We start from the raw sequence: 26,007 nt of genomic DNA, 5'->3' as shown, positions 1-26,007 counted from the left end.
TTACTATGAGCCAGAGCATTTTTAAATAAATTAGTATATTGTAGTCTCCAAGTTCTGCATGCCTTATGATGAATAAATATGAGTGTTCTGATTATAGATGTATGAGCAAGTAGTTTTCATTCTGAATTTGGCATTGCTTTTAAAAAAAGTTATATCTGAATGTTATATCTTAGAGTGTTGTTCTGTAAAGAGAGCCAAGAATAGCTACACTATCCTCTTCTATATTTTTAGAAGTAATATGGATTTCAGAAGTAAAATGACTTTTAAAATCCATGAGACAGAATGGAATTAAAAACAAAATGTAAGATGAACTTTTCAGTACTTTTAGTCTGTTTCAGTATATTTATTAAAATTTCCTTTTAGTGTTGAAGAAAAATAAATCTAAAAAATATTATCAAGTATTCAAAACCTACTTTCATAATGCCGTTAAAGTAATTGTTCTTTTATCCAGACTTTGTATATCCTCTTTTTCAATATTATAAATAATCACTTTTTTTTTTCCAATTATTTTTATTTGACCGCACTGGGTCTTAGTTGCAGTATGTGGGATCTAGTTCCCTGGCCAGGGATCGAACCTGGGCCCCCTGCACTGGGAGCACAGAAACTTAGCCACCGGATCACCAGAGAAGTCCCTAAATAATCACTTTTATCTCTGTAATGCAAATTATATCATCACCCCTCAGAGAGTTCAAGAAGAAAATAAAATCTCTTAAATGGATTATATTCACTTCCTATTTGGATTCTTTTTGCCATATTAATTTAAATTAATCAACTGTTGACCATTAACTGTATAACCAGTAAGATCTGGTAAACAGGCTCTGGTGTTTTAATGTGAATTTAAATTTCTACTGATATAAATTTGGCATTGTAATTTTCATTTTTCCAAGTTTACAATTTACTACCAAAATCATAGTTTTTCTTATTTTTTTTGATCAAAACATTTTCCAGAAATTTCAATCGGTTCTATTCTTTTTTATTCAACTTAAACAATCACATTTTTCTGTTCCATTAGTTCTACTTAGTTATGCCCCTGTAATAAAATCAGTTACAATATCTACTTCAAAATATCATCCTGCATAATACTTTTTATAAGTGCTCTTCTTTTCCTCAAGAGGAAAATTCATCTCCGCCACTAAACTTGTAGCTTCAGACTGGAAAACTCTCCAAACTCTCAAAAAAAAAAAGTATCTTCCTGCCACTTGCACTGTAAATCAAGTATCACTCCACACTATAGCCACGAAGTCTTTATGAATGTTTAGCTATCTGTTTTAATAAAATGACTTGATTACCACTGTACACAGGGTTTGCCGGCACGGCTGTCATCACTGTACCTCCAAAGAGCAAGGTAAGTTTCAATCCCTCAGCTCAACAAAAAATAAAAGTGTGGAGGAAGAACAGATTTAAGCTGGAGGAAGCTAATAGTCCTAGGGAATACAACTGGGCCTCAACAAGCAGAAAGACATCAAATAAAAATTTTTAATCATGAGATTCTGCTACATTTAAAGAAATTTATCCAAAGTACTAGAAATTTTTACTAGGATTGTAAACCAAATACAAGGATTTCTTTTCCTATTAACTAATAAAGAAAAATTTTAATGTTTATTTTATAAAACTGTCACTATAATCTTTCTGGTAAAAAAATCCTTTTTTCTTTAGGGTCAATGGCAAAAAATGAAAAGGTTTCTCCAAGAATTATACATACCAATGCCCAACTAAACATACAGTTATCTCACCACAGACTTATTGAAATACCAAAATTTCTAAGAAGACCAAAAAGTAAAGAGAAATTTGATACACTACTACAAAGAACTTTTGAGCTAGAGAAGAAGAAATGATACTGCTCTAATGCTACTGGTTAAAAGAAACTCTACTCTGCTATGGAATGAGGATACTTTATTTTTTTAATTAAGAAAAATCATATACTGGTCTACTGATGTCTACAAATAAATAACAACTAGTCAATATTGCCACTCCCAGGAAAAAAATGACAAAAATAGTTTTATTATTATCGGTCTGTAATTTTTCTTTAGAAGTCAATGATATGAGATTGCTGTACCTCAAAGAATTATTATGTAGAACTTCATATATAAACTCTCTTAAGAAATGTTTCACTCGTTTCCAAGCTATACTAAATAGCATTAAAAAAGAGATTTTTTCAGTATATTATTCAATTGGCAATAATTATGTTGACACTTACAAAATGAGAAAGTTAAAAATAATGAACATTTTATGAGATGTCTACCTGTTTCCACATTCTCCGTCTCAACTTCTTGTTCTTCTGCCACATCTTGCATCATATAAGTCTCATCATCATAAACCAGAACCTGGGCTGCATAGCCCTGCTCTAATCTGGCACTTGGAACTGGCTCCACAATCACTGCTGGATATTCAGAAACCTTTCCACTTTCCTACAAGAGCAAATTTAAAAAAACAATCAGCCTCTTTATTCACAAATTCTGAATTCATTTATAAATCCTTGAGTTCATATAGTCTCAAGGAGTTCAAATGAGTTTCATGTATCATAAATATGAATGTAAAAACCAAAGCAAGGATGAAAAGGACTCATTTTAATAATCTTTTCAAGTCTCAAAAGGTGAGACATATGTTAAACATTTTAAATAGTCAGGGCTTTAGGATTAAGATGGCAAATTAAAAACATGCATATAACTTCACTCTCTCATGAAAGCCCACTAAAATGCAATAAAAGACTTTTAGACATAAACTCATAAGAAGAGATAAGAGCAACAAAATCTTGAAAGACTGATAGTGAATGGATGAATATTAATAAGTGGTTTAGCAGACCGAGGAAAGCCAAATCATAGCCTGGCAGCAAAAAATAAATGAGACACAACACACTTTACACTGGAGAATCCACAGAAGGCAATACCAATTACTTCTGGAAATAGAGGAGCAGCAGGTGGTGGAGAAAGAAGAGGGGGGTTAAAACAAGGAAGATTCCATTAAAGTTGTTTGAAAAGCACTTTTATTCCTAGACCTGCTCCCTCCTCCATGATGCTAGGCAACCGGCCCTTCCCCACCTCAGCAGAAGATTGGAGAGTTACTTTCTGGAGAGAGAAAAACAAGAGCATCTTTGAGGTACATAGGCACATTTACTAGTATCAATTCTGTACCCAAAGTAGAGTTTCCCAATCAGCTTCTTAGTCCTCCACTTTTAACCATGAGCAGACAGCCAAGTATTACTAGTCATCCAAGCAAAAGCCTCTAACACAAAACATACCATTTACTTACATATACATTTATAAATTTATATTCTTCACAGAAATAAGAGAAGATATATCCAAAAAGCAGGAACAAAATACAAATTAATAAAGAACATTAAAAAATAAAGAGTTCTGAGAAATTAAAAACACAACAGCTAAAATGAGGCATGGAGGATAAAACTGAGGCAGTCTCCCAGGAACCAGAGGAAAAAGAGGAGAGAATGGGAACACTACTAAAGGACCAATCCAGGATGACCAATGATCAATACCAAGCTCCTGAGTAACAGGAGTTTCAGAAAAAGAAACAACGGAAGAAAAAAGCTGAGAGAAAGAAAAAAATTTCAGAAATTTCATAGCGTGGAAGGATATGAGGCGACCATTTAAAAACATCTACCAACTGTTAAGTATAAACAAATAAAGAATAAGACCTACACTGAGGCACACCACTGTGAAATATCACAATTAAGGAACAAAAAGAGGATTCTATAAGATTCTTGAAAGAAAATACAGGTCATATACAAAGAATCAGAACTCAGACTTAAGTCTTCTTCACAGTCATACTGGAAGGAAGATGGATGACAATGGAACCATTTCTTCAAAATTATAAAGGAAAATTATTTCCAATCTAGAATTCTTCACGCAATCTTATGAAAAAGTAAAGATATTTTCTCAGACATAAAAGATCTCAAAATGTTTACCTTCCATGCATCTTTTCTCAAGAAGAAACTGGAGAGTGTATTCCACTAAAAAAGTAAACGTTTAATAAAGACGATAACCTAGAACATAGAAGGTCTAATATGGGAGAGAGGAAATACCAATGTTTAGGAGGATCGGACTGTGAGGAGAGGTTCCAGGACACCAGCTGTGCACTGGATCTGAAGGGCAACTAGTTCAGTTGCAGCAAAGTAACTCCTGAGACAGCAGGATAAACTGTCATCACCAAGATGACCACTGACACTGGTCCTAAGGACAGGATGCCCATAAGCCTATTCCAGATTTTTATTTATATTTGGCTTATCTTGCTATATTTACTCACCCCACCTTCCCTTGCTACCTGGATCAGCTGAGAACCTCCCAGATGTATTCTGCTTTATTTAATCTACTCCTAAGTTTTGGAAGACCACAAAGAGCTCAAAAACCAAAAATAAACAACAGCACAATAGCACTCTTTCCATATGACCATATACCTATTGAAGAAGGCTGCAATACCAAGCTCATACCCTAGCACTGCCATATGTCTGATCAAGATGGCCTTATGTTTCCAAAACTAACTCAATACACTGCTTAAGGATTACCTGAGTAGAATCTCTGGAAGCTCAGTGAATCCAAAGTCAGACTAGTTAGCCTATCTCCCAGAAGCTTTTATTAACTATAGTAATGCTGTCCCTTCCTAACTCTAAAGCTAAGTACACTATGCATTTTCTCAAAGTAAATATGTTGTCTAGGAGATATCCAGAGAGAATAAAACTATAAAGAAAAGTAAAAGACTGTTAACACATTAAGTCAGGATCATGGCACCTCAGGGAACGGGTATGGGGACAGGAGGTGCAGCACACTTAGTGTTCTAAAATATCAATAATTTCTATTCTTTTAACCTGAATGATAGATAATATGTCCTCTTTTTGTTATTCTTAGATTGACACATAATATCTTATATACTCTTCACTTTGTATAAAATATTGCACAAATTTTTTAAATAAATTACAAAAGAAAGATATGGTGAATTTTTAAAAAGAAAGTACATATTGAATATTAACCTTGAATTTCTTACTGTGTATACGGCAAGAAATGTGTCCAACTTACTAACATTAGAAAAAAATTCTTTTTCACCAATTGGATATAGTGATAGTTGAATCTTCATGCTGATCATGCTTCTTGACCAGCTTTATAATCACAGCCTGCCAACAGCACCATCCAGTTAAATAATAGTGATTAATGAGAAGCATGGGCTTCCCTGATGGCTCAGATGGTAAAGAACTTGCCTACAATGCAGGAAACCTGGGTTCAATCCCTGGGTCAGGAAGGTCCCCTGAAGAAAGGAATGGCTACCCACTCCTATATTCTTGCGTAGAGAATCCCATAGGTGGAGGAGCCTGGTGGGCTGCACTACCTGGGGCTGCAAAGAGTCGGACACAGAGAGACCACATCCAAGGCAAGGAACACCTGAAGCTGCCAAAAGCTAACAAAGAGGCATGGGAGACATTCTCTCTCACAGCCCTCAGAAAGAATCAACTCTGCCAACCTTGTTTTCAAACTCCTAGACTGCAGAACTGTGAGACAGTGTCTACTGTTTCCAAAAGTGAAACTTTCATGATTTTTTGCTTCCATTATCTGTCCAAACCCTTTTTATCCACTCAAGGCACAGCTCCACAGAGTCTTCTACAATCCTCTAATCTGAATCAATTTTTCCATACCAAATACTTTTAGAAAAAGTTGTTTCCCTATTATCACCACTGCACATGATCCTGTATTATAATTACCTGCTTACATATCCAACACCTTGAGAAGACAGTAAGATGACTAAGAGCAAGAGCCCATTTTTAATATTAAGAGTCAATTACTGTATCCTCCTCAACAATACCTCATATAAACTAAACTGTCACTTTAAGGACTTGTAGTTTGGTTAAAAGAATGATATAAATAAATCAGAGGGAAACGATTAACAGAACAGTACTACTGTATGATTCTATTTATAAACATATTTGTTTTACATATATATTAAAAAATCTGAAGAATATACCTCTAACTACTAATAACACTGTAAGAGAGGTGAACACATAAACAGAATTTTCATTTTCTCAGTGTATTCTGAATTCGTTTTTTACAATAATCCTGTATAAGAAAAATCAAAATACTTTTTTTCCTGTTTAAATATAACAATGACAAAAAAAGAGAACTGAAAAAACAAAGGAAAAATAACAATTACCAAAAAATATATATATATTAAAACTTATAGGGGTAATTTAAAAAGAAATACCATTTTGGTGATATAAAACTTGCAGGATAATATATCTCAACTAATAAAATAAATTATTTAGTTTTAATCAATTTTACCAATGTATTTTTATGCAAATACAATGCAACCATTTTAAGTGTACAGTTTTATGGATTTCTATAAATGTAGAAATCCCTGTAACGATCATCACCATCAAGAAACAGAATACTTCTATCACCCTAGGAGGCTCCCTTGCACCCCTCATACCAGTCAAACTCTCACAATCACCACCATACCACCATCTACTCCCCCATCTACACATCCACCCACGTGGTTAATCACCAATTTTCTATCTCTATAAATTTTCTTTTCCTAAAATTTCATATATATGGAGTCAACAGTTTTGCTCTTTTGCATTTGAGTTCTTTAAGTTAGCATAATGTTAAGATTTATACTTGTCATTGCATGTTCAGTAGATCATTTCTTTTCATTGCTGAGACTCCCACTGTACTGACAGATCTCTCTACGCAAGACTGTAACCCTCCTACTGGGGCTTCCCAGGTGGCGCAGTGGTAAAGAATCTGTCTGCCAAGCAGGAGGCACAGGCTCAGTCTCTGGGTCAGGAACAATCCCCTGGAGAAGTGCACGGTAGCCCATTCCAGTAATCTTGCCTGGAAAATCCCATGGACAGAGAAGCTTGGCAGGCTACAGTCCACGGAGTCACCAAGAGTTGGACACAACTTAGTGACTAAATAGCAGCAATACTCCTATTAATGTCTTGCTGTTCCCCTCCCTCCCTCTCCATTCCATATTTACCTACACATCAAATTACCAGATCATACGGTAATTGTACATCTAGTTTTAAAAGGACTGTCAAATTATTCTGCAAAGTGGTCACACTGTTTTACATTCCCACTAGTAACTGGCGACCCACTCCAGTACTCTTGCCTGGAAACTCCCATGGACGGAGGAGCCTGGTAGGCCGCAGTCCATGGGGTCGCTAAGAGTCAGACACGACTGAGCGACTTCACTTTCACTTTTCACTTTCATGCATTGGAGAAGGAAATGGCAACCCACTCCAGTGTTCTTGCCTGCAGAATCCCAGGGACGGGGGAGCCTGGTGGGCTGCCGTCTATGGGGTTGCACAGAGTCGGACACGACTGACGTGACTTAGCAGTAATGTATGAAAGGTTCATTTCCAGTTCCTCTCCAAACACGCTCTACAATTTTCACCATTCTCTAAGTATGTAGTAGTATTTCCTTGTGTTTTCACTTTGTGTTTCCCTGATAGCTAATAATATTGGGCATTTTAAAAGTGTGCTCATTAACCATTCATATATTTATCTGCTCAAATCTTCTTCTAATTTTAATGGATTATCTGCAACTTATTATTATATATCATCTGAATATAAGTCCTTTTATATAGTCTGAATACAGGTTATGTATTGTAACTCCTTTCCAATCCTTGGTTTACCTTTCCCTCCTTCCCCCTCACCACACAGCATGAAGGATCTTAGTTCCATACCAGAGATATAACCTGAGCCCCCTGCAGTGGAAGCCTGAAGTCCTAACCAAGGGACCACCAGGGAATTCCTGCCCTTTCATTTTATTAATGGGATATTTTTAAGGAATAGAAGCTTTTCATTTAAATGAACTTTATCATTTTTTTTCTTTTAAGGTTCATGTGTTTTATTATCAATCTAAGGAATTACTGCCTGTTTCAAGGCTGAGAAAATTTCCTCATTTTTCTCCATTTACACTATTTAAACATTTAATTATAAAAACATTTAGTCATTGTGTATGATGCAAGAAAGGACTGTAGTTCATTTATTTGCATAGGGATTAGTTGTTCCACCTCATCTGTTAAAATGACTATCCTTTCTCCACTGAATTACATTAGCACCACTACTGAAAATCAGTCAGTCTTATACGGGACTATGCGATGTTCCACTGATTCACAGGTCTGTCAGTATACCAACACCACACTATCTCAATTACTGGATCTTAACAGTAAGTCTTTAAATCAGGTATGTAAGCCCTCCAACTCTGTTCTTAAACCATAAATCTTCTGATCCACAGCTATGTTACATTTTTCCATTTATTCAGGTGTTTAATTTCTCTCAAGGGGAGCAAGGAGAGATAAGAAAGCTTTCCTCTGTGATCAATGCAAAGAAATAGAGGAAAACAGCATAACAGGAAAGACTAGAGATCTCTTAAGAAAATGAGAGATACCAAGGGAACATTCCATGCAAAGATGAGCACAATAAAGGACAGAAATGGTATGGACCTAACAGAAGCAGAAGAAATTAAGAAGAGATGGCAAGAATACAAAGAACTACACACAAAAAAATCTTCATGACCCAGATAACCACCATCGTGTGATCACTCACTTAGACCCAGACATCCTGGAATGAGAAATCAAGAGGGCCTTAGGAAGCATCACCACGAACAAAGCTGGTGGAGGTGATTGAATTCCCAGCTGAGCTATTTCAAATCCTAAAAGATAATGCTGTTAAAGTGCTACCATCATATGCCAGCAGATTTGGAAAACTCAGCAGTGGCCACAGGACTGGAAAAGGTCAGTTTTCATTCTAATCTTAAAAAAAGGCAATGCCAAAGAATGTTCAAACTACTACACAACTGCACTTATCTCACACACTAGCAAAGTAATGCTCAAAATTCTTCAAGCCAGGCTTCAACAGTACATGAACCAAGAAATTCCACATGTTCAGGCTGGATCTAGAAAATACAAAGGAACCAGATATCAAATTGCCAACAGCCACTGGATCATAGAAAAAGCAAGAGAGTTCCAGAAAAATATCTACTTCTGCTTTATTGACTATGCCAAAGCCTTTGACTGTGTGGATCACAATAAACTGTGGAAAATTCTGAAAGAGATGGGAATACCAGACCACCTGATCTGCCTCTTGAGAAATTTGTATGCAGGTCAGGAAGCAACAGTTAGAACTGGACATGGAACAACAGACTGATTCCAAATAGGAAAAGGAGTACATCAAGGCTGTACATTGTCACCCTGCTTATCTAACTTATGTGCAGAGTACATCATGCGAAATGCCAGGCTGGATGAAGCACAAGCTGGAGTCAAGATTGCCAGGAGAAATATCAATAACCTCAGATATGCAGATGACAACACCCTCATGGCAGAAAGCAAAGAGGAACTAAGCCTCTTCATGAAAGTGAAAGAGGAGAGTGAAAAAGCTGGCTAAAAACAAAACATTCAAAAAACTAAAATCATGGCATCTGGTCCCATCACTTCATGACAAATAGATACGGAAACAATGGAAACAGTGACAGACTTTTTTGGGGGGGGGGGCTCCAGAATCACTGCAGATGGTGATTGCAGCCATGAAATTAAAAAAGACTTGCTCTTTGGAAGAAAAGCTATGACCAACCTAGCTGCTACTGCTGCTGCGTCGCTTTAGTCATGTCCGACTCTGTGCAACCCCATAGACGGCAGCCCACCAGGCTTCCTGTCCCTGGGATTCTCCAGGCAAGAACACTGGAGTGGGCTGCCATTTCCCTTTCCAATGCATGAAAGTGAAAAGTGAAAGTGAAGTCGCTCAGTCATGCCCGACTCCAGCGACCCAGTGGATTGCAGCCCACCAGGCTCCTCCGTCCATGGGATTCTCCAGGCAAAAGTACTGGAGTGGGGTGCCATTGCCTTCTCCGACCTAGACACCATATTAAAAAGCAGAGGCATTACTTTGCCAACAAAGCTCCATCTAGTCAAAGCTATGGTTCTTCCAGTAGTCATGGATGGATATGAGAGTTGGACTACAAAGAAAGCTGAGCGCTGAAGAATTGATGCTTTTGACCTGTGGTGTTGGACAAGACTCGAGAGTCCCTTCGACTGTAAGGAGATCCAACCAGTCAATCCTGAAGGAAATCAGTCCTGAATATTCATTGGAAGGACTGATGCTGAAGCTGAAACTCCAATATTTTGGCCACCTGCTGCGAAGAACTGACTCACTGAAAGAGACCCTGATGCTGGGAAAGACTGAAGGCAGGAGGAGAAGGGGATGACAGAGGATGAGATGGTTGGATGGCATCACCGACTTGATGGACATGAGTTTGAGCAAGCTCTGGGAGTTGGTGATGGACAGGTAAGTCTGGGATGCTGCAATCCATGGGGTCGCAAAGAGTTGAACACAACTGAGTGACTAAACTGAACTAAATTTGTCTTAACAGTATTTTGTAGTTTTCTAAGTACAGATTTCACTAAACTTAACCCTTTGGTCTTATGCTGCTGTTAAATAGTATTACTTTTTAAATTTACTTTCTGAATTGAACTTTGCCAGAATATATAAATACAACTGATTTTTACATAGACACCTATTCTACATTTACTTATTAGTTTAACAGTTGCACAGATTTCTTAGGAGTTTCTATGTATACGATTGCATCATTTAGCAATAAAGACAGTTTTTATTTCTTCTTTTCCGACCTGTAAGTCTTTTATTTTTCTTGCCCTGTACCAATTTCGCCAGTGCAGTGTTGAATAGCAGTAGTTAGAGCAGACACCCTTGCCTTGTTCTCAACCTTAAAAGGAAAACGTTTTCTTTCTCCATTAAGTATGTTTACTGTGAGTTTTTCACATATGTACTTACCAGACTGAGAAAGCTGCCCTTTATTACTAGTTTACGGAATTTGTATAATAGGTATTGGCTTTTAGCAAATGGGCTTTAAGTGGCTACTGATACAATCACATGATTTTTCTATTTTCCGTTGTTAACATGGAAAATTACACTAATTGATTAAACCTATCTCCCTGGGACAAACCCCATTTGAGACATATGATCCCTTTTATATGCCCTGGGATTCATTTTAAGTATTTTATCAAGAATGTTTGATTCTATGTTCATAAAGAATATGGATGTGTAGTTTTCTTTTCCTATAAAATCTCTGTCTGGTCTTGATATCAGGGTAATACTGACCTCATAAAATTCTCTTGTCCTCTATTTTCTAAAAGAGTTGTGTAGAATGGGTATTACTTCTTCCATAAATACTTAGCAGATCAAGAAAGCCATTTAGCTCTGTAATTTTCTTTGCAGCAAAGACCTTGACTACAAATCCAAAGGTTACTTAAATATCTTATTTAAAAGATACCTTTTTAAAAGACATTGATACCTTTTTAAAAGATTTCTTATTTAAAAGACAGAGGGCTATGCAGGCCTGCTTTTCCTTTTGGAATGACTTTCAAGGAATTGGCCCATTTCATATAAGTTATCAAACTTATTGGCCTAAAGTTCTTCTTAATGTTTACTGTCTATAATAATGCATCTTTCATTCTTTTAGTGTATTTTGCCTTTTTCTTGTGCAGTCTACTTAAGAGATTGTCCACTTTCAACTTCATTGATTTGTGTTTTTACTTTTATTACTTTGTTCCTTCTATTTTGGGTTTGATTTGATCTTCTTATTCTAGCTTGTTGAGGCAAAACCTTAAGATTGATTTTCCTTTTCCAATGTAAATATATGAAGCTATAAACTTTCCTCTAAGCACTGCTTTAGCTTCATCCCTCAAACTTGATATACTGTGCCTTCATCTTCATTCAGTTTGAACATCTACTTTCTCTTGTGATTTATTCTTTAATCCATGGGTTACACAAATATAGAAGTAGACTAATATGCAAGTATTAAAAAATTTTGCAATCATATTTTTTTGTTAATTTCTAACATAATCCTGCTTTGGTCACAGTTTCTCTATATAATTTCAATCCTTTGACAGTTTTTAAAATTACTGAGATGTGCAACCCAGCAGATGATCTACTTTCGCTTATTGTCCATGTGCACTTGAATATGTGTTCTAATACTGTTAGGCACAGTGCTTCATGGAAGTCCATTAGGTGAAGTTAGCTCATGCTGTTATTCAAGTTTTTGATATCCTCATTGATTTTCTAATTAATCTATCAATTACTGAGTGAGGAATGCTGCAAACTCCATTACTGTGGGTTTATCTATTCTTTCAGTTCTATCAGTTTATGTTTTATGTATTTTGAAGCTCTCATGTTGAATGCGAAAACATTTAGTTTTCAAGAAGACTTAACAAATGTTAAGTCTTCTTGAAAAGATGGTCCTTTTATCATTTATGAAATGTCTACCTTTATCCCTGATCTTGTCTTGAAACCACTTCACCTTGTTTTATGATTAATATTTGCATGGTATCATCTATATCTATACTTTCACTTTTAAACTGTGTGGTTATACTTAACATGAGTTCTTTGGATGAAACTAACAGATGTGGCTTTTTAAAAAAATCGAATCTGCATTTTAAACAATATCTTCATTTAAATTGGGCTATTTAGAATACTTATATTTAATATTATCAATAAACAAGGTTTAAATCTACCATCTGCTCTGTTATTTACTTCATTTATTCCTTAATCCTTTCATTCTCAGTCTTGTTTTTAATTAAGAAATTTTTTTAGTATCCATTTTAATTCTATTTAATTTATACATAGTAATGGCTTACTATCTATATTTCTTTATTTTTTAGTGGTGCACTAAATCTTACAATGGGCTTCCCTAGTAGCTCATCTGGTAAAGAAGTGAAGTGAAGTGAAAGTCACTTAGTCCTGTCCAACTCTTTGCAACCCCACAGACTATGGCCTGCCAGGCTCCTCTGTCCATGGAATTTTCCAGGAAAGAATACTGAAGTGGGTTGCCATTTCCTACTCCAGGAGATATTCCCCATCCAGGAATCAAACCCGGGTCTCCCACATTGCAGACAGATTCTTTACCACTGAACAATCAGCTGGTAAAGAATCCATCTGCAATGCAGCAGACTCTGGTTCAATTCCTGGGTTGGGAAGTTCCCCTGGAGAAGAGATAGGCTACTCACTCCAGTATTCTTGGGCTTCCCTGGTGGCTCAGATGGTAAAGTATCCATCTGCCATGTCAGAGATCTGGGTTCGATCCCTGGGTTGGGAAGATGCCCTGAAAGAGGGCACGGCAACCACTCCAGTATTCTTGCCTGGAGAACCCCATGGACAGAGGAGCCTGGTGGGCCACGGTCTATGGGGTCACAAAGAGTCGGACACGACTGAGAGACAGCACAGCACAGAACAGATCTTACAACAGGCTTCCTAACATATTACAGTTTATATCCAACAATGCTTAATGTAAAAAGTTTACAGCACTGTAGTATTTTTCCAATACTGCCTCCCATCCTTTGTTTCACTGTTGTCATACATTCACTTCTTTTGCTTCACATTGCAAACCCCATAATTCAACTATTATATACATACATATATATATATATAATTCACTGTTATTTTTGTCTTAAACAATTATCTTTTTAATAAATTTAAAACAAATTTTGGAAAATATTTACCCACACATTAACTATTTCTCTAGCACTTTTCAATGCTTTATGTATAAATTTATATATATGCTTTAATTTGGTATAATTTTCCTTCTGCCTAAAGATCTTCATTTAACATTTATTATAATATGCATTTGTTGGTGATAAATGCTCTCAGCTTTTGTTGGGCTGAGAAAAACTTCACTTTGAAGCACATTTTCACTGGATATGTAACTGTAGGTTGGTTGACAAGTTTTAGTTTTGTGAAATTCAAGGAAGTCATTATCTTCTGACTTGCATGGTTCTAATAAAGATGTCTGCAGTCATATCTTTATTCTTCTGTAGGTAATGAATTTTTTCCTCTGGAAGCCTTTTCTCCCCATGCTTCTCACTACCTCTTTGATTGGGTCTTTACTCAAAATTAACTGTCCAAAATGATTTGACCTTTACAGAATAAACAAATTTGAGTTTATCCAGCAGACTTCTTTTCTTCTGTGTTGGGCTTCCTTTCTATGGGTTTCCTTTCAGTTGCTGTTTGTTGTTGTTGTTGTTGTTTTATCACTGCAGCCTCTTTTCCCCTCAACGCTTCTGCTTCTTAATGCCAAGAGCCTTCTTTCCTTTCTTCCCCACCACAGTCTTCTTGCCTGGAATCCCCTTTTCATCTGATCTGGCTTCTAATGCTGCTGCTGTCCACCTGAATTTTGTGGTTCTTGGTAGGGAGAAGAATGGTGTTTTGGCACATGGTCTTTGAATATGAGTTTAGTAGCTTCAATGTAAGGAGAAGGCAATGGCACCCCACTCCAGTCCTCTTGCCTGGAAAATCCCATGGATGGAGGAGCCTGGTGGACTACAATCCATGGGGTCGCTAAGAGTCGGATACGACTGAGCGACCTGACTTTCACTTTTCACTTTCATGCACTGGAGAAGGAAATAGCAACCCACTCCAGTGTTCTTGCCTGGAGAATCTTAGAGACAAGGGAGCCTGGTGGGCTGCCGTCTATGAGGTTGCACAGAGTTGGACATGACTGAAGTGACTTAGCAGCAGCAGCAGCTTCAATGTGATTCTCAAGTTTTTCAGTGGGTTCTTCTTCAGGCCTTTACAGTGAGTCTTCCTATATGGTGCTTGGAGAGCTCTTTGGATCTCTGGGGTTTTTAAGATTCTGCAAAGGTCTATATTAAGCATCTTGTGAGTGGGGAGTTTGCAGTTACTCTTTACACCAAGTGCCAAACAGCTCATCTAACTTGTGGAAAGCATTTTCAGTCCAAATGCAGAAACATCCCGCATGCCTACCAGGAGTAAGTTTCAAATACTAACTTTACTTACACTAAGCAGAGTAATTCCAGGGATGTCTCTGAAGGCCTTGATGATTTCCCTGTCCTCATTAAAGAAGATGCAGGGTTCCCTGTGCTGGATACAGTGACGGCTTCTCATTTTGCCTTTGCCAGTTCTCATTCATTGAGAAGCACAGATCTTTTTAATATCATTCCACGCCTTAAGTTTCTTCAGAAGCAAAACAATCTCTTTGGTCTTATTGCAGCCTTCAACTTTATCTTCAGCCACCAAAGCAAGTTCAGGAACTTCCTCAATAAGATGACACAACCAGCGCTGGTAACGCTGAAGCACCCACTGCAGAGCAGATAAGAGTATCACTTCTGCATTGTGTTCAGTCTGAAGTGCCAACATCACCAGGCCTTGATTAGTGCAAACATGTGGCCTCCACAACATATATTTCCAAAAGCACCCTGGCCAGAACAGTGAGTCCCACCACCTCAAACTCTAGGAAATGGGAGTCACAGCTATGCCCAAGACTCAGAACTGGTTTGATGACCTGCTAATTCACTGACAGCATAGAGCTGTCCATTGTTTTTGTGCAAGTTGGTGTGAATAAAGTACACAATATCTGGTCAAATGGGAGCCTTGAACACAGCAGGAAAAGAGGCATTTTTCCAGATGACTCCCCCTTTTTGGAGTACTGGTATCAGTGAATGAGCACAGGCCATGGCGGGAGAGAAGGCCACACTGCTCTCAACCCTGTGGCTCCCACAGGAGAAGTTCTCTAGAAGCTTTTAAGACTTTCTTTGTGAAGTTTGCTTTCAGCAGCTTTATTGTGATGTACCTCAGTCTGTTTACTCTCTGCTTTATCCTATTTAGAGTTTAAGATTCTTAGATCTGTGCTGTGCTTAGTTGCTCAGTCATGTCCATCTCTGTGAATCCATGGACTGTAGCCCACGAGGCTCCTCTGTCCACAGGGATTCTCCAGGCAAGAATACTGGAGTGGGTTGCCATGCCCTCCTCCAGGGGATCTTCCCGACCCAGGAATCAAACGCAGGTCTCCTGCATTGCAGGCAAATACTTTACTGTCTGAGCCACCAGGGAAGCCCATGAACACTGGAGTGGATAGCCTATCCCTTCCTCCATAGGATCTTCCCAACCCAGGAATCAATCCAGAGTCTCCTGCATTGCAGGCAGATTCTTTGCCAGCTGAGCTAACAGGGAAGCCCCTTCTCAGATCTATGGGTTTCTATTTTCATCAAACTTGGGAAATTTTATAGCCACTACTTCTTTACATGCTTTTTATGTTCTCTTCTCTCATTCTGGGACTCCAATTACATTATATCAGACAACTTGATATTGTCCCACAGATAACCAAGTTTTTGTTCATCTTTTTTCTTTTTTCAATCTTTCTGCACTTAATGATATAGTTTCTATCCTTCAAATTCACTAGTTTTTTCTTATGCAGTACCTAATCTATTTGTAATCCTATACAGTGAATTTTTCTTTTCATATAGGATATATTTCATTTCTAGAAGTTTCACTTGGTTCTTTTATGTCATTTACACCTCTCCTCTGCGATTCATGTTCTCTTTACCTTTCTTGAGCATATCTGTAATAGTTGTTTTGAAAGTTTATCTGTTAATTACATATCTATCATTTCTATTTATTTTCACTGACAAATTTTTCTCCAAGTTTTAAGTTATATTATTCCTGCATCCTTGCATTTAACATGATTGGGTATTTCATATGTAAAATTTACATCATTGGGTACAATTTACACATTGCTGTCTTATTTTAATAAGATTTACTATGATAGTTATGTTACTTGTAGATCAATTTTCAAGGCTTATTTTGAAATCTTTCTAGAGCCAAGTTTGGACTCCCCTTTATTCCACAGCTAGTTTAGCTCCACTTATGTAGGCATGACCCTTCTGGAATCTCTAATGAGTGCCCTGGGCAGTTAACAAAAACCCACTTTTCCAACTGGTTGGAATTCTAGCATCTTCCAGCCCTGAGTGAACTATGTAGATTTTTTTTCAGTAGGTTCCTGAGTTTACACCTTTCTGATCATCCTTTGCTTGGCTTCATGCAGTTTCTTACTACACCTGGGAACTCATTCAGCTAAAGACTAGGGGAACCAAAGTCTGAGTTCTGAGTTCCTCCTCTGGGCAGCTTCTTCCTTTCAGATACTCTGCCCCTCAAATTAGTTGCATTAAGTTCAGTTCAGTTGCTCAGTCATGTCTTACTCTTTGCCACCCCATGGACAGCAGCATGCCAGGTTTCCCTGTCCATCACCAACTTCCAGAGCTTTGCTCAGACTCATGCCCATTGAGTCGGTGATGCCATCCAACCATCTCATCCTCTGTCATCCCCTTCTCCTTCTGCCTTCAATCTTTCCCAGCATCAGGGTCTCGCTCATTTCAATGAGTCAGTTCTTCACATCAGGTGGCCAAAGTATTGGAGTTTCAGCTTCAGCATCAGTCCTTCCAATAAATATTCAGGACTGATTTCCTTCAGGGTTGACTGGTTGGATCTCCTTGCAGTCGAAGGGACTCTCGAGTCTTCTCCAACACCACAGTCCAAACCATCAATTCTTCGGCACTCAGCTTTCTTTATAGTCCAACTCTCACATCCACACATGACTATTGGAAAAACCATAGCTTTGACTAGACGGAGCCTTGCTGGCAAAGTAATGCCTCTGCTTTTTAATATGGTGTCTAGGTTGGTCATAGCTTTTCTTCCAAGGAGCAAGTGTTTTTTAACTTCATGGCTGCAATCACCATCTGCAGTGATTCTGGAGCCCCCAAAAATAAAGTCTGTCACTATTCCCACTGTTTCCCCATCTATTAGTTGCATTATTTCTACTGTTTCCCCATCTATTCCATTGTTTCCCCATCTATTCCATTGTTTTCCCATTTTTAGTTACATTCAGATCAGATCAGATCAGTCGCTCAGTCGTGTCCAACTCTTTGCAACCCCATGAATCGCAGCACACCAGGCCTCCCTGTCCATCACCAACTCCCGGAGTTCACTCAGACTCACGTCCATCGAGTCAGTGATGCCATCCAGCCATCTCATCCTCTGTCGTCCCCTTCTCTTGCCCCCAATCCCTCCCAGCATCAGAGTCTTTTCCAATGAGTCAACTCTTCGCATGAGGTGGCCAAAGTACTGGAGTTTCAACTTTAGCATCATTCCTTCCAAAGAAATCCCAGAGCTGATCTCCTTCAGAATGGACTGGTTGGATCTCCTTGCAGTCCAAGGGACTCTCAAAAGTCTTCTCCAACACCACAGTTCAAAAGCATCAATTCTTTAGTGCTCAGCCTTCTTCACAGTCCAACTCTCACATCCATACATGACCACAGGAAAAACCATAGCCTTGACTACACGAACCTTTGTTGGCAAAGTAATGTCTCTGCTTTTCAATATGCTATCTAGGTTGCATCAGCCTCTCCAAATTCCGAATTTTGGTTTCCTCAATACAGTGACACTGTCTACATTCTGCTTGAATTTCTCCTTCCCATGTTTTTCCAGAAAGTAGGTCCAAGCAGTAAGCCAGTGCAATCATTTCTCAGGAAGAACAGTCTTGCACCGTCTGTAGTCCAACTGTCTTAATCCATTCATGTTACTATAACAAATACCAGACTAGGTGGCTGAAAAACAGCAGAAATGTATTGCTCACAGTTCTGAAGGCTAGAAATCCAAGATCAGGGTACCAGAATGACTGAGTGGGGGCCTTCCTCCAAGTCACAGACTTCTCTTTTGTCCTTACATGGCAGAAAGGGCAAGGGGTCTCTCTAGAACCTTTTTTTTCCCTAGAGCCTTTTATAAAAGTATTGACCCCATTTGTAAAGGTTCCTTCCTCATTACCTAATCACCTTCCTAAAGCCCTACTTCCTAATACCTTCCTAATGATAATCATCTTTGGAAGTTTGGATTCAACATATGAATTTTGAGGGGTTCACAAACATTCAAGACCATAGCACAAATAAACACTGTGGGCTCATGTGTTTTGTTCATTTTCCTAGTTGTTTATGGTTGGAATACAAATCTTGTTTCAGCTGTTCCATCACAACCTGAAGTGGAAGAAGTCCCAATCTTCTTTGTCTGGAAGCAGATGCTCTCTAAAACTTGCATTCATTTTGTTTTTTAAATATATCTAAATCCTTTTTTATTTTTTCTGCATTAATTCCCCATTTCTATGAGACCTACCTGATACGTATTTCCTTCTCAAAACTGCTCTGGCTACTGCTCTATGTTTATTCTTCCATACAATCTTTAGGCCCATATGATCAATTTCCCCCAACTGGCCCTAACATCTTATAGACATGGAATTAAATATACAGATTAATTGGAGGACTGACATCCTCCACAATACTGACCATTCCCATTTCTCTTACCCAAATACAAAATATATATCTTTGTTTATTAAAGTCTACTTAAGTATCATTAGTTTCCTTCAAACAAGTCCTATATATCTTTTACTTTTATTCCTCAACAGTTTATTCATTTCTGTTAATTTTCTGAAATACAGTTTATTTCCATGATTTTTTTCTAACTAATTATAGTCCTTAAAAGAAAGCAAGATATTTTTATGTTAATTTTGCACTCACCAAACTATTAGGTGCTCTTATTAGTTCTAATGGGTATTCATGGATTTTCCCCTTGGTTTTCCCAGGTGGTGAGTCATATTATATTGGTCTTTTTAATACTTACATATTTTTTTCATTATTTTGTCTGATTACAGGAAAATATTAAATAAATAATAGTGCCCATACTGACTTTCTCTCCAATTTCAGAGAAAATACTCCAGTATTTCACCATTAAATAGGATTCTAGCTCTTGATTTATATATTTTTTTAAATAATGTTAAGGAAATATACACTTATATTATTTAGAGTTTTTATCAGGAAGGATATTGAACTTTATAAAATCCTATCTCATCAAGTATTTCATCCTAACCATTATATCATATGTCATATTAGTAGGGGTATATATTACTTGTTTTCTTAAAACTGAATATCCTTATGTATCTAAATCCTATCTGGTAACTGGATTTTTAAATATATGACTATTTTATAAATGTATTACTATTTTATTTATGATTTTTGTATCCACACTCATTAATAAGATTACAGTCTACTTTTTTTGCCATCTTTGTCAGGAACAGAATTATCCTAATTTTATAAAATATTCATATAAAACATAATCAAGAATAAAATGATAAGAAATAAAGCCTAAACATCACTAATAACTCTCTAAAATGCCCACTACTTTTTTAATAATTAAAAAAAATGTGTTGGGGTATAATTGATTTAAAATGCGTTGCCCATCATATTTTAAACATTTATTTTTTCTTCAGATTCTGAAGCTAAGGTCATTTTTTTCCCACCCTAGCCTACACTTTGAAGTATAAGTAGTATAGATATATATTATAAATACATTATAAAGACAAAATTCTATCTTTCTAATACCACTATCCCCAAAACTCACTTTAAAAACTTGGGAGATATTACAGAAACTAGTGGCTTTTCTTTCTTCCAGGAATTTTCTTCCCCAGGTGTTTCTACAGCTCAATCCCTTATGCTATTTAGGTCTACACTAAAATGCCACCTGCTCAGAGAAGTCTTCCTTGTCCATTCTAATCAAAATACCCTACCAATTCTCTATCTATCTCTAGCCCTGATTTATTCTTCATAGCCATTCTGAAATACTTTATCCCTAGTGCCTAAAACAGTAACTGACATTCAGTAAAAGGTCAATTAATGTTTGTTGAAGGAATACATGAAATGAAAGTAAGTAGGTATCCACATGACATAATGTAAAGAAAAAGTTCCTGAGAATAGTTTCCTCCTTTCTGGTGCCACTCTTCCTAAAATGCCTATGACCGCCTTTGAAGACTACTGCATAAATCATTAGTCAATAATGTCTCGACAAAATTATTTTCATTTGTCAGATTCTTTCTTTGGTAACAAACAGTTTGTCAAGCCATGAACACATGGGGTTCCATGTAAATGAAGGGAGGTATAGAGGGTCTTCCAGAAACAAAGTGTTCTATTCATTTTCCCATAATGGTGGTACCCAGTCACCACAAGGTAAATATATTCTACCAATTGTTCTTAGCAGCTTCCCCCATAGAATTAATATCAACAGAGTAAAACCATGGGGCAAAAGGAAAGTACTTGAAGAAGCAAGTCCTGGATGATACTGGAGGGGATAGAAATCCCGAGTCCCTCATTTCTTGGGTGAATCATACTTGGAAGTGATCATACAGAAAGTGAAACTTCAAGAAGGAAGCAGAACTTGATTATGAGAATAAAACATGTTCTTTACCTTTGTTTCTCTCAGTAGATTTTGAAACAGTTTTAGATTCAAATACTACAGGGATATTTCAGTTACCAGGTCCACTGAAAACAAACCTACCAAATTTGCCCATCGCTATCTCAGAGGACTGAACAGACCTCTGAACAGATACCAAGCAAGCAAGAAAAAGAATCCAGACCCAGAACACACAGCCTGACATCCTAATTTGTATCTCAGTCATAATACTAAGTACCAGTAACAGCAGTATCTTTCACAGAATGTAGAAAAAACAGACTTTTTTCCTCCATTTTCCCATCTTATCTCTGGCCAAGTATTTGACCATTATTGTGACAGTATTATTATATTTTAATTTAGATAATTCCCAATAGTCAGTCTTTACCGAATGGTGAGAATAAAAGCCAGGCCCTGAAAGTCCATGTATTTCAGGTACTGCTGCTTTCTACTTCTATCTCTTATTCTTTAATGTTATCAATAACAACAACAACAAAAACCAAATACACTAACATTGCAAAATTCTTCAAGTATAAAATTTCAAAACCAAGTTTCTCTTCTGATTTACAAATTATCTAAATTAAATTCTTAAGTATAAATAATACGTACTTAAAATACAATGGATTCCCACATGAATTAGAATAATCAAAAGACAAAGGTAACAACAAGAAGAGATACAAAATTCTAAAGTATGAATATAATTTAGGTATTTAGATACAGTATTTACCTATATACTTTAAAATCCAAAACAATGGATTTTATCAGAGATTTAAATCTATTTCTCAACTAATACTATTGTTTTCTTTCTTTTTTCCCCTCCTAGTTCATTCCAATATATGGAAGTTCCAACAACTCAGGCAACTCAGGCCCAGCACTACCTCCCTCAATGCTCTAGAACCTAATTATATGAGGACACATGACAGAGATATACAGTCTCATGCACTATACATTTCTATTCTCAAATACCTGTTTCCCATTAAATTCATTAGTTCATGCATCGATTTTATGAACAAAAAAGAAATGCAATACACTGGATGGCTAACCTCTTGATTTTCTACTCCATTGCTGGGAAGCTCCAAAATAGAACCTCCACTGTCAACCACTGCTGATGTCATTGTTTACTCCCTGAGGAAGCTTCAAACGCTACCAGTCAATGTAATTAAAGGTTCATGGATGATTGTCAGTGTTATAGGTTTGCATTATCATATTTTAAAAGTCAATAGAGATGGAGTAGAGTTGATATCCAGAAATCCAGTCTTCTTAAGATGATTAACCAGAGAGCCTAAGAAGAAGAATTTGAAAAATTATTTTAAAAAAATACAAGGATATAAAGCAGCACAAACTATTTTGCAATAAAATTTTTTAACATTTTTATAAACTGAGAAAAAAAGAGCTAGGCTTATACAGCTCTGTGTCAAAAGAGGGCAGTTATGAGCATTTCTCTTAGAGCAGTCAAGTTCACAATCTGCAGTTCTTACCAAGCTATTGCACACTGGTGACCTTATGATGTTTATATTCTAAGAAATAAAATGTTACAACTTTCTCCCCTTATGAAGATGTACTATTATTCCTGAAATATTTTGGTAAGAATTTCTGAAATTAAAAAAAAAATTTATGCACTAAAAACATAAAATGTGCTGGACCAAGACAACTTCTAAAATTATTCACCTATTTAACAAATTAAAAGACGTACTGGTTTGTAAATATTTCAGTCTTCCTTGGTTCATTTGGTTTGTTTATGTATATGAATTTATGTTTATGTTGTTTATGTATGTATATAAATAACTAATTAGAATTATCTTTTGCTTACAGTAGCAGGCTCATTTTGTGTTCACATTTTGTATACTCTACAAGATCTGTAAAACAGATTAATTTGAGTTACTTATACTTTCAATAGTTTGAAAATAAAGTAGTGAAATGACTTGGAATGCCTTTAATATTACTTTCTCATTCTTTCTTCAATAACTTTTTTGGTATTGATTCAAAATGCAATATAGCAAATGGTTTCAAGTAAATATAATTCAAGTTTTTTTCCCCTAGTGGAGATGAACGGCAATATGTACATCATCTTGATTTATGTATTAGATTATTTCTTAAAAAGTTACGTTTTATTTTATTTTTGTGTACATTAAATATTTCACAAAGAAATCACAGGGCTTTTTAATAGAATTTTTCACACAAAAATTTAAGAGTACAGAAAAACTAAGCATATTTAAAGAGAAAATAATTATTTCTAATTAATCATTCCATTAATAACATGTCCTATATTAAATATGAAAATAAAATAATAAAGAATTTCCATAAACTTCTATAACAAATAGAAAATTCCTGAAAAAAAGCAGAAATTTCACCTCACTACCTAAGACCTATTCAGTATTATTAGTCTTCTTCTTGATCTTATCAACAGAAAATAGGATAGGAAATATTTGTATCTTAGGAATAAAAACTAAGAAAAATCCTCAATCCCATCACACTGAATCTCATTATTATCACATAAAGTAACAATTATTTTCAATTTCTGTTTTCTAATCATACAGATAATAAAAGCAGAAATAAATTTTACTTACAATTTGAATGTTAAGTAGTCTAAGCATCCTTCACTAGTTTCACAATTTGGCAAGAATTAGAATATAAAACAGCAGTTCCCTGGAACTACTAGTGGGGGGAAAAAAACAGTATTAATATAACTCTATTAAAAATATTTTACTCAAAATAGATGTGATTCAGACAATATGTACTTATACTACAACAAATCATCTCCAAGCCTGATGGCACATATTTTATAATGAACATAATAAATTACTTCTAAGCTACTGAAGAATCAAAAGTTTTTTATCAGACTTAAAGTTTTAAGTCATCACTAAATGACAATTATTGAACAACAACAGATTCCCACATACATAGCCTATACCCCACATTATGGGCTATATTTCAATCAGCCAATAGGAGGATTTTAACCCATGGCTGCAAGTATAACTTCAGAACTCCAGGAGTATTAAATCAAGTTTAAAAAGACTAATTTCAATAAAAAAAAAAACAATTAATTTAAACTTAAACAAATTTTTAAATTAAAAAAAAAAAGACTAACCCAGAAAACTACTATTGAACAACATTAATATATTATTGCATGTTAAACTTTCCTGCCATTCACTTTTTTGCTCACTCTTCAAAAGTTAGCATTCACACAAAATCCAAACACTCCAAGCCTCCTCAAATAGCCCTTCTGCTTTCTAAAGCTGATCTACTGACCGATGCACTGGATCTTAGGCCTTGTTCCATCAATTATTCCTTCTTTTTCCTTATTTTTCTCTTTCTTAACACTGGGTTCTTTTCCTCAACATCCAAATATTTATAAGACTCTCTCTTTTTTTTTTTTTTTAATTTCTTGGCCATGCCACACAACATGTGGGATCCTAGTTCCCTGACCAGGAATCTAACCCACGCCCCTGTAGTAAAAGCATGGACTCTTAACCACTGGACCGCCAGGACAGACAAGACCCTTTCATTGTAAACATGACTCCTCCACGACCCTGCATAGCCCTCTAGTCCCTTCCTTTCTCAGATACAGTTCTACTTAAAAAAAAAAAAAAATCATTTAAACTGTGCCTCCACTTTCTGATTTCTCAGGTGTTCCTTCTACAGAAGTTTAGTATCCATCACCACCAAGTGAAATTTTATTAAATTCTGGTTATCAAATCCAAAGGATACATTTCTGTCTTCATAGGATTTAATGTCTCTGAAACACCTGACACTGCTGTTCATTCCCTCCTTGAAACTATCTTATCTTCTCCCTCTCCAGATACTCTTTTTCAATTTCCTGTTGCAGGCCCACCCCTAGTTTTCAAGGAGCTTTAAGAGTACAAATGTAAGCCCATATACCATATGCCTAAATATTTTAAAGCTATAAACCAAACTAACAAGCTAGTAAATTTTATTCTATCCCACTATCTTGACATATATACTTTTATAAAAACTTAAAAGGCTGAGTTCTGATTTGGCATTCTCAGACTCAACATCAACTGGGGGGAGGGGATAGGGAATGCGAAGACCATACTCCCCACTGCCCTGCAGCCTGCCTTTTGCTCATCCCATCTTTGGTTCCACTCCATACTACAAGGAGCCTCATATATATACATGTGGACATCCCAGCAACATGTCTAACCTCTGCCTACATGCCTGCAAACAGCTGCCACTTGGCCATCCCTTAGGCCAGGGATACATACATGTGGTACAGTCTAAGAGGAGAGAACCAGGGAAGAGACCTGTGAAGGACCACGTGGACAGGGAATTTGAGGATACAAATACTCTTAGCTTGATCTAGATACGGGTTCCAGATGGACTAGTCCCTCAAAATCTTCATCCTATCAGGAGCGGGATAGCTGGAAAAAGGCCAGATGAGGACCTCTAAAGCACAAGGCCCAGACTAGGGTTCCCGCCTGGATAACTCTAAGGAGAGAGTAACTCTCTAGTCAGTCCTGGCAGGTATTTCCAGGACGCCATCCCTCCCTAGTCCTCTTCAGATCTTCACACTCTCTCTAAACTATCCTAGACACTGCCCTGGCTTCACTCAAATCTCTCTTCCAGTCTAAACCATTTTATGGGTGCCAGTTTGTCTACTAGATATTTTCTTGCCTATACTTCCCTGCAAACTTAAACAGCAAGCATCGATTCCAGGATATCCCAAGGACTACGTTAATTAATTCAACCAATCAATAAATATTAATTGAGCGCCTTTTATGTACTAGTAGTTTTCAGTTAGAGTTACAGTGGTGAATAAAGCAAAAGTCCTGGGCTTCCCTGGTAGCTGAGTGGTAAAGAATCCACCTGTCAATGCAGGAGACAAGGGTTCAATTCCTGATCCAGGAAGATCCCACAAGCCACAGAGCTAAGTCTGTGGGCCGCAACTACTGAAGCTGTGCCCTAGAGCCCTGGGAGTCGCAAC

General features: G+C 36.7%; 1 protein-coding gene and 1 pseudogene across 9 annotated transcripts in view; both read right to left on the bottom strand.

The window, feature by feature from the left end:
- ELF2 (E74 like ETS transcription factor 2) overlaps positions 1-26,007 on the bottom strand; it is a 99,836-nt gene that overhangs the window by 49,976 nt on the left and 23,853 nt on the right. For 6 of the 9 annotated variants that reach the window (XM_059876143.1, XM_024977417.2, XM_024977419.2 and 3 more), the window contains 3 exons: positions 23,633-23,720; positions 22,109-22,347; positions 2,243-2,408 (listed from right to left, as the gene is read on the bottom strand). In XM_059876143.1, coding sequence (XP_059732126.1) covers positions 2,243-2,408; positions 22,109-22,180 — 238 coding nt within the window. In that variant the 5' untranslated portion in view covers positions 22,181-22,347; positions 23,633-23,720. Of the gene's footprint in view, positions 1-2,242; positions 2,409-22,108; positions 22,348-23,632; positions 23,721-26,007 lie in introns of those variants that run through there. The other 3 variants (XM_059876145.1, XM_059876146.1, XM_059876147.1) reach the window with 3 other exon arrangements.
- Positions 2,417-22,102, bottom strand: LOC101907916 (large ribosomal subunit protein uL4-like; annotated as a pseudogene).

This window comes from Bos taurus, chromosome 17, assembly GCF_002263795.3.
Source record: "Bos taurus isolate L1 Dominette 01449 registration number 42190680 breed Hereford chromosome 17, ARS-UCD2.0, whole genome shotgun sequence".
In the NCBI taxonomy this organism is placed as follows: Eukaryota; Metazoa; Chordata; class Mammalia; order Artiodactyla; family Bovidae; genus Bos; species Bos taurus.
Note: the sequence above shows the minus strand (reverse complement) of the source record. Positions and strands in the feature narration are given on the sequence as shown.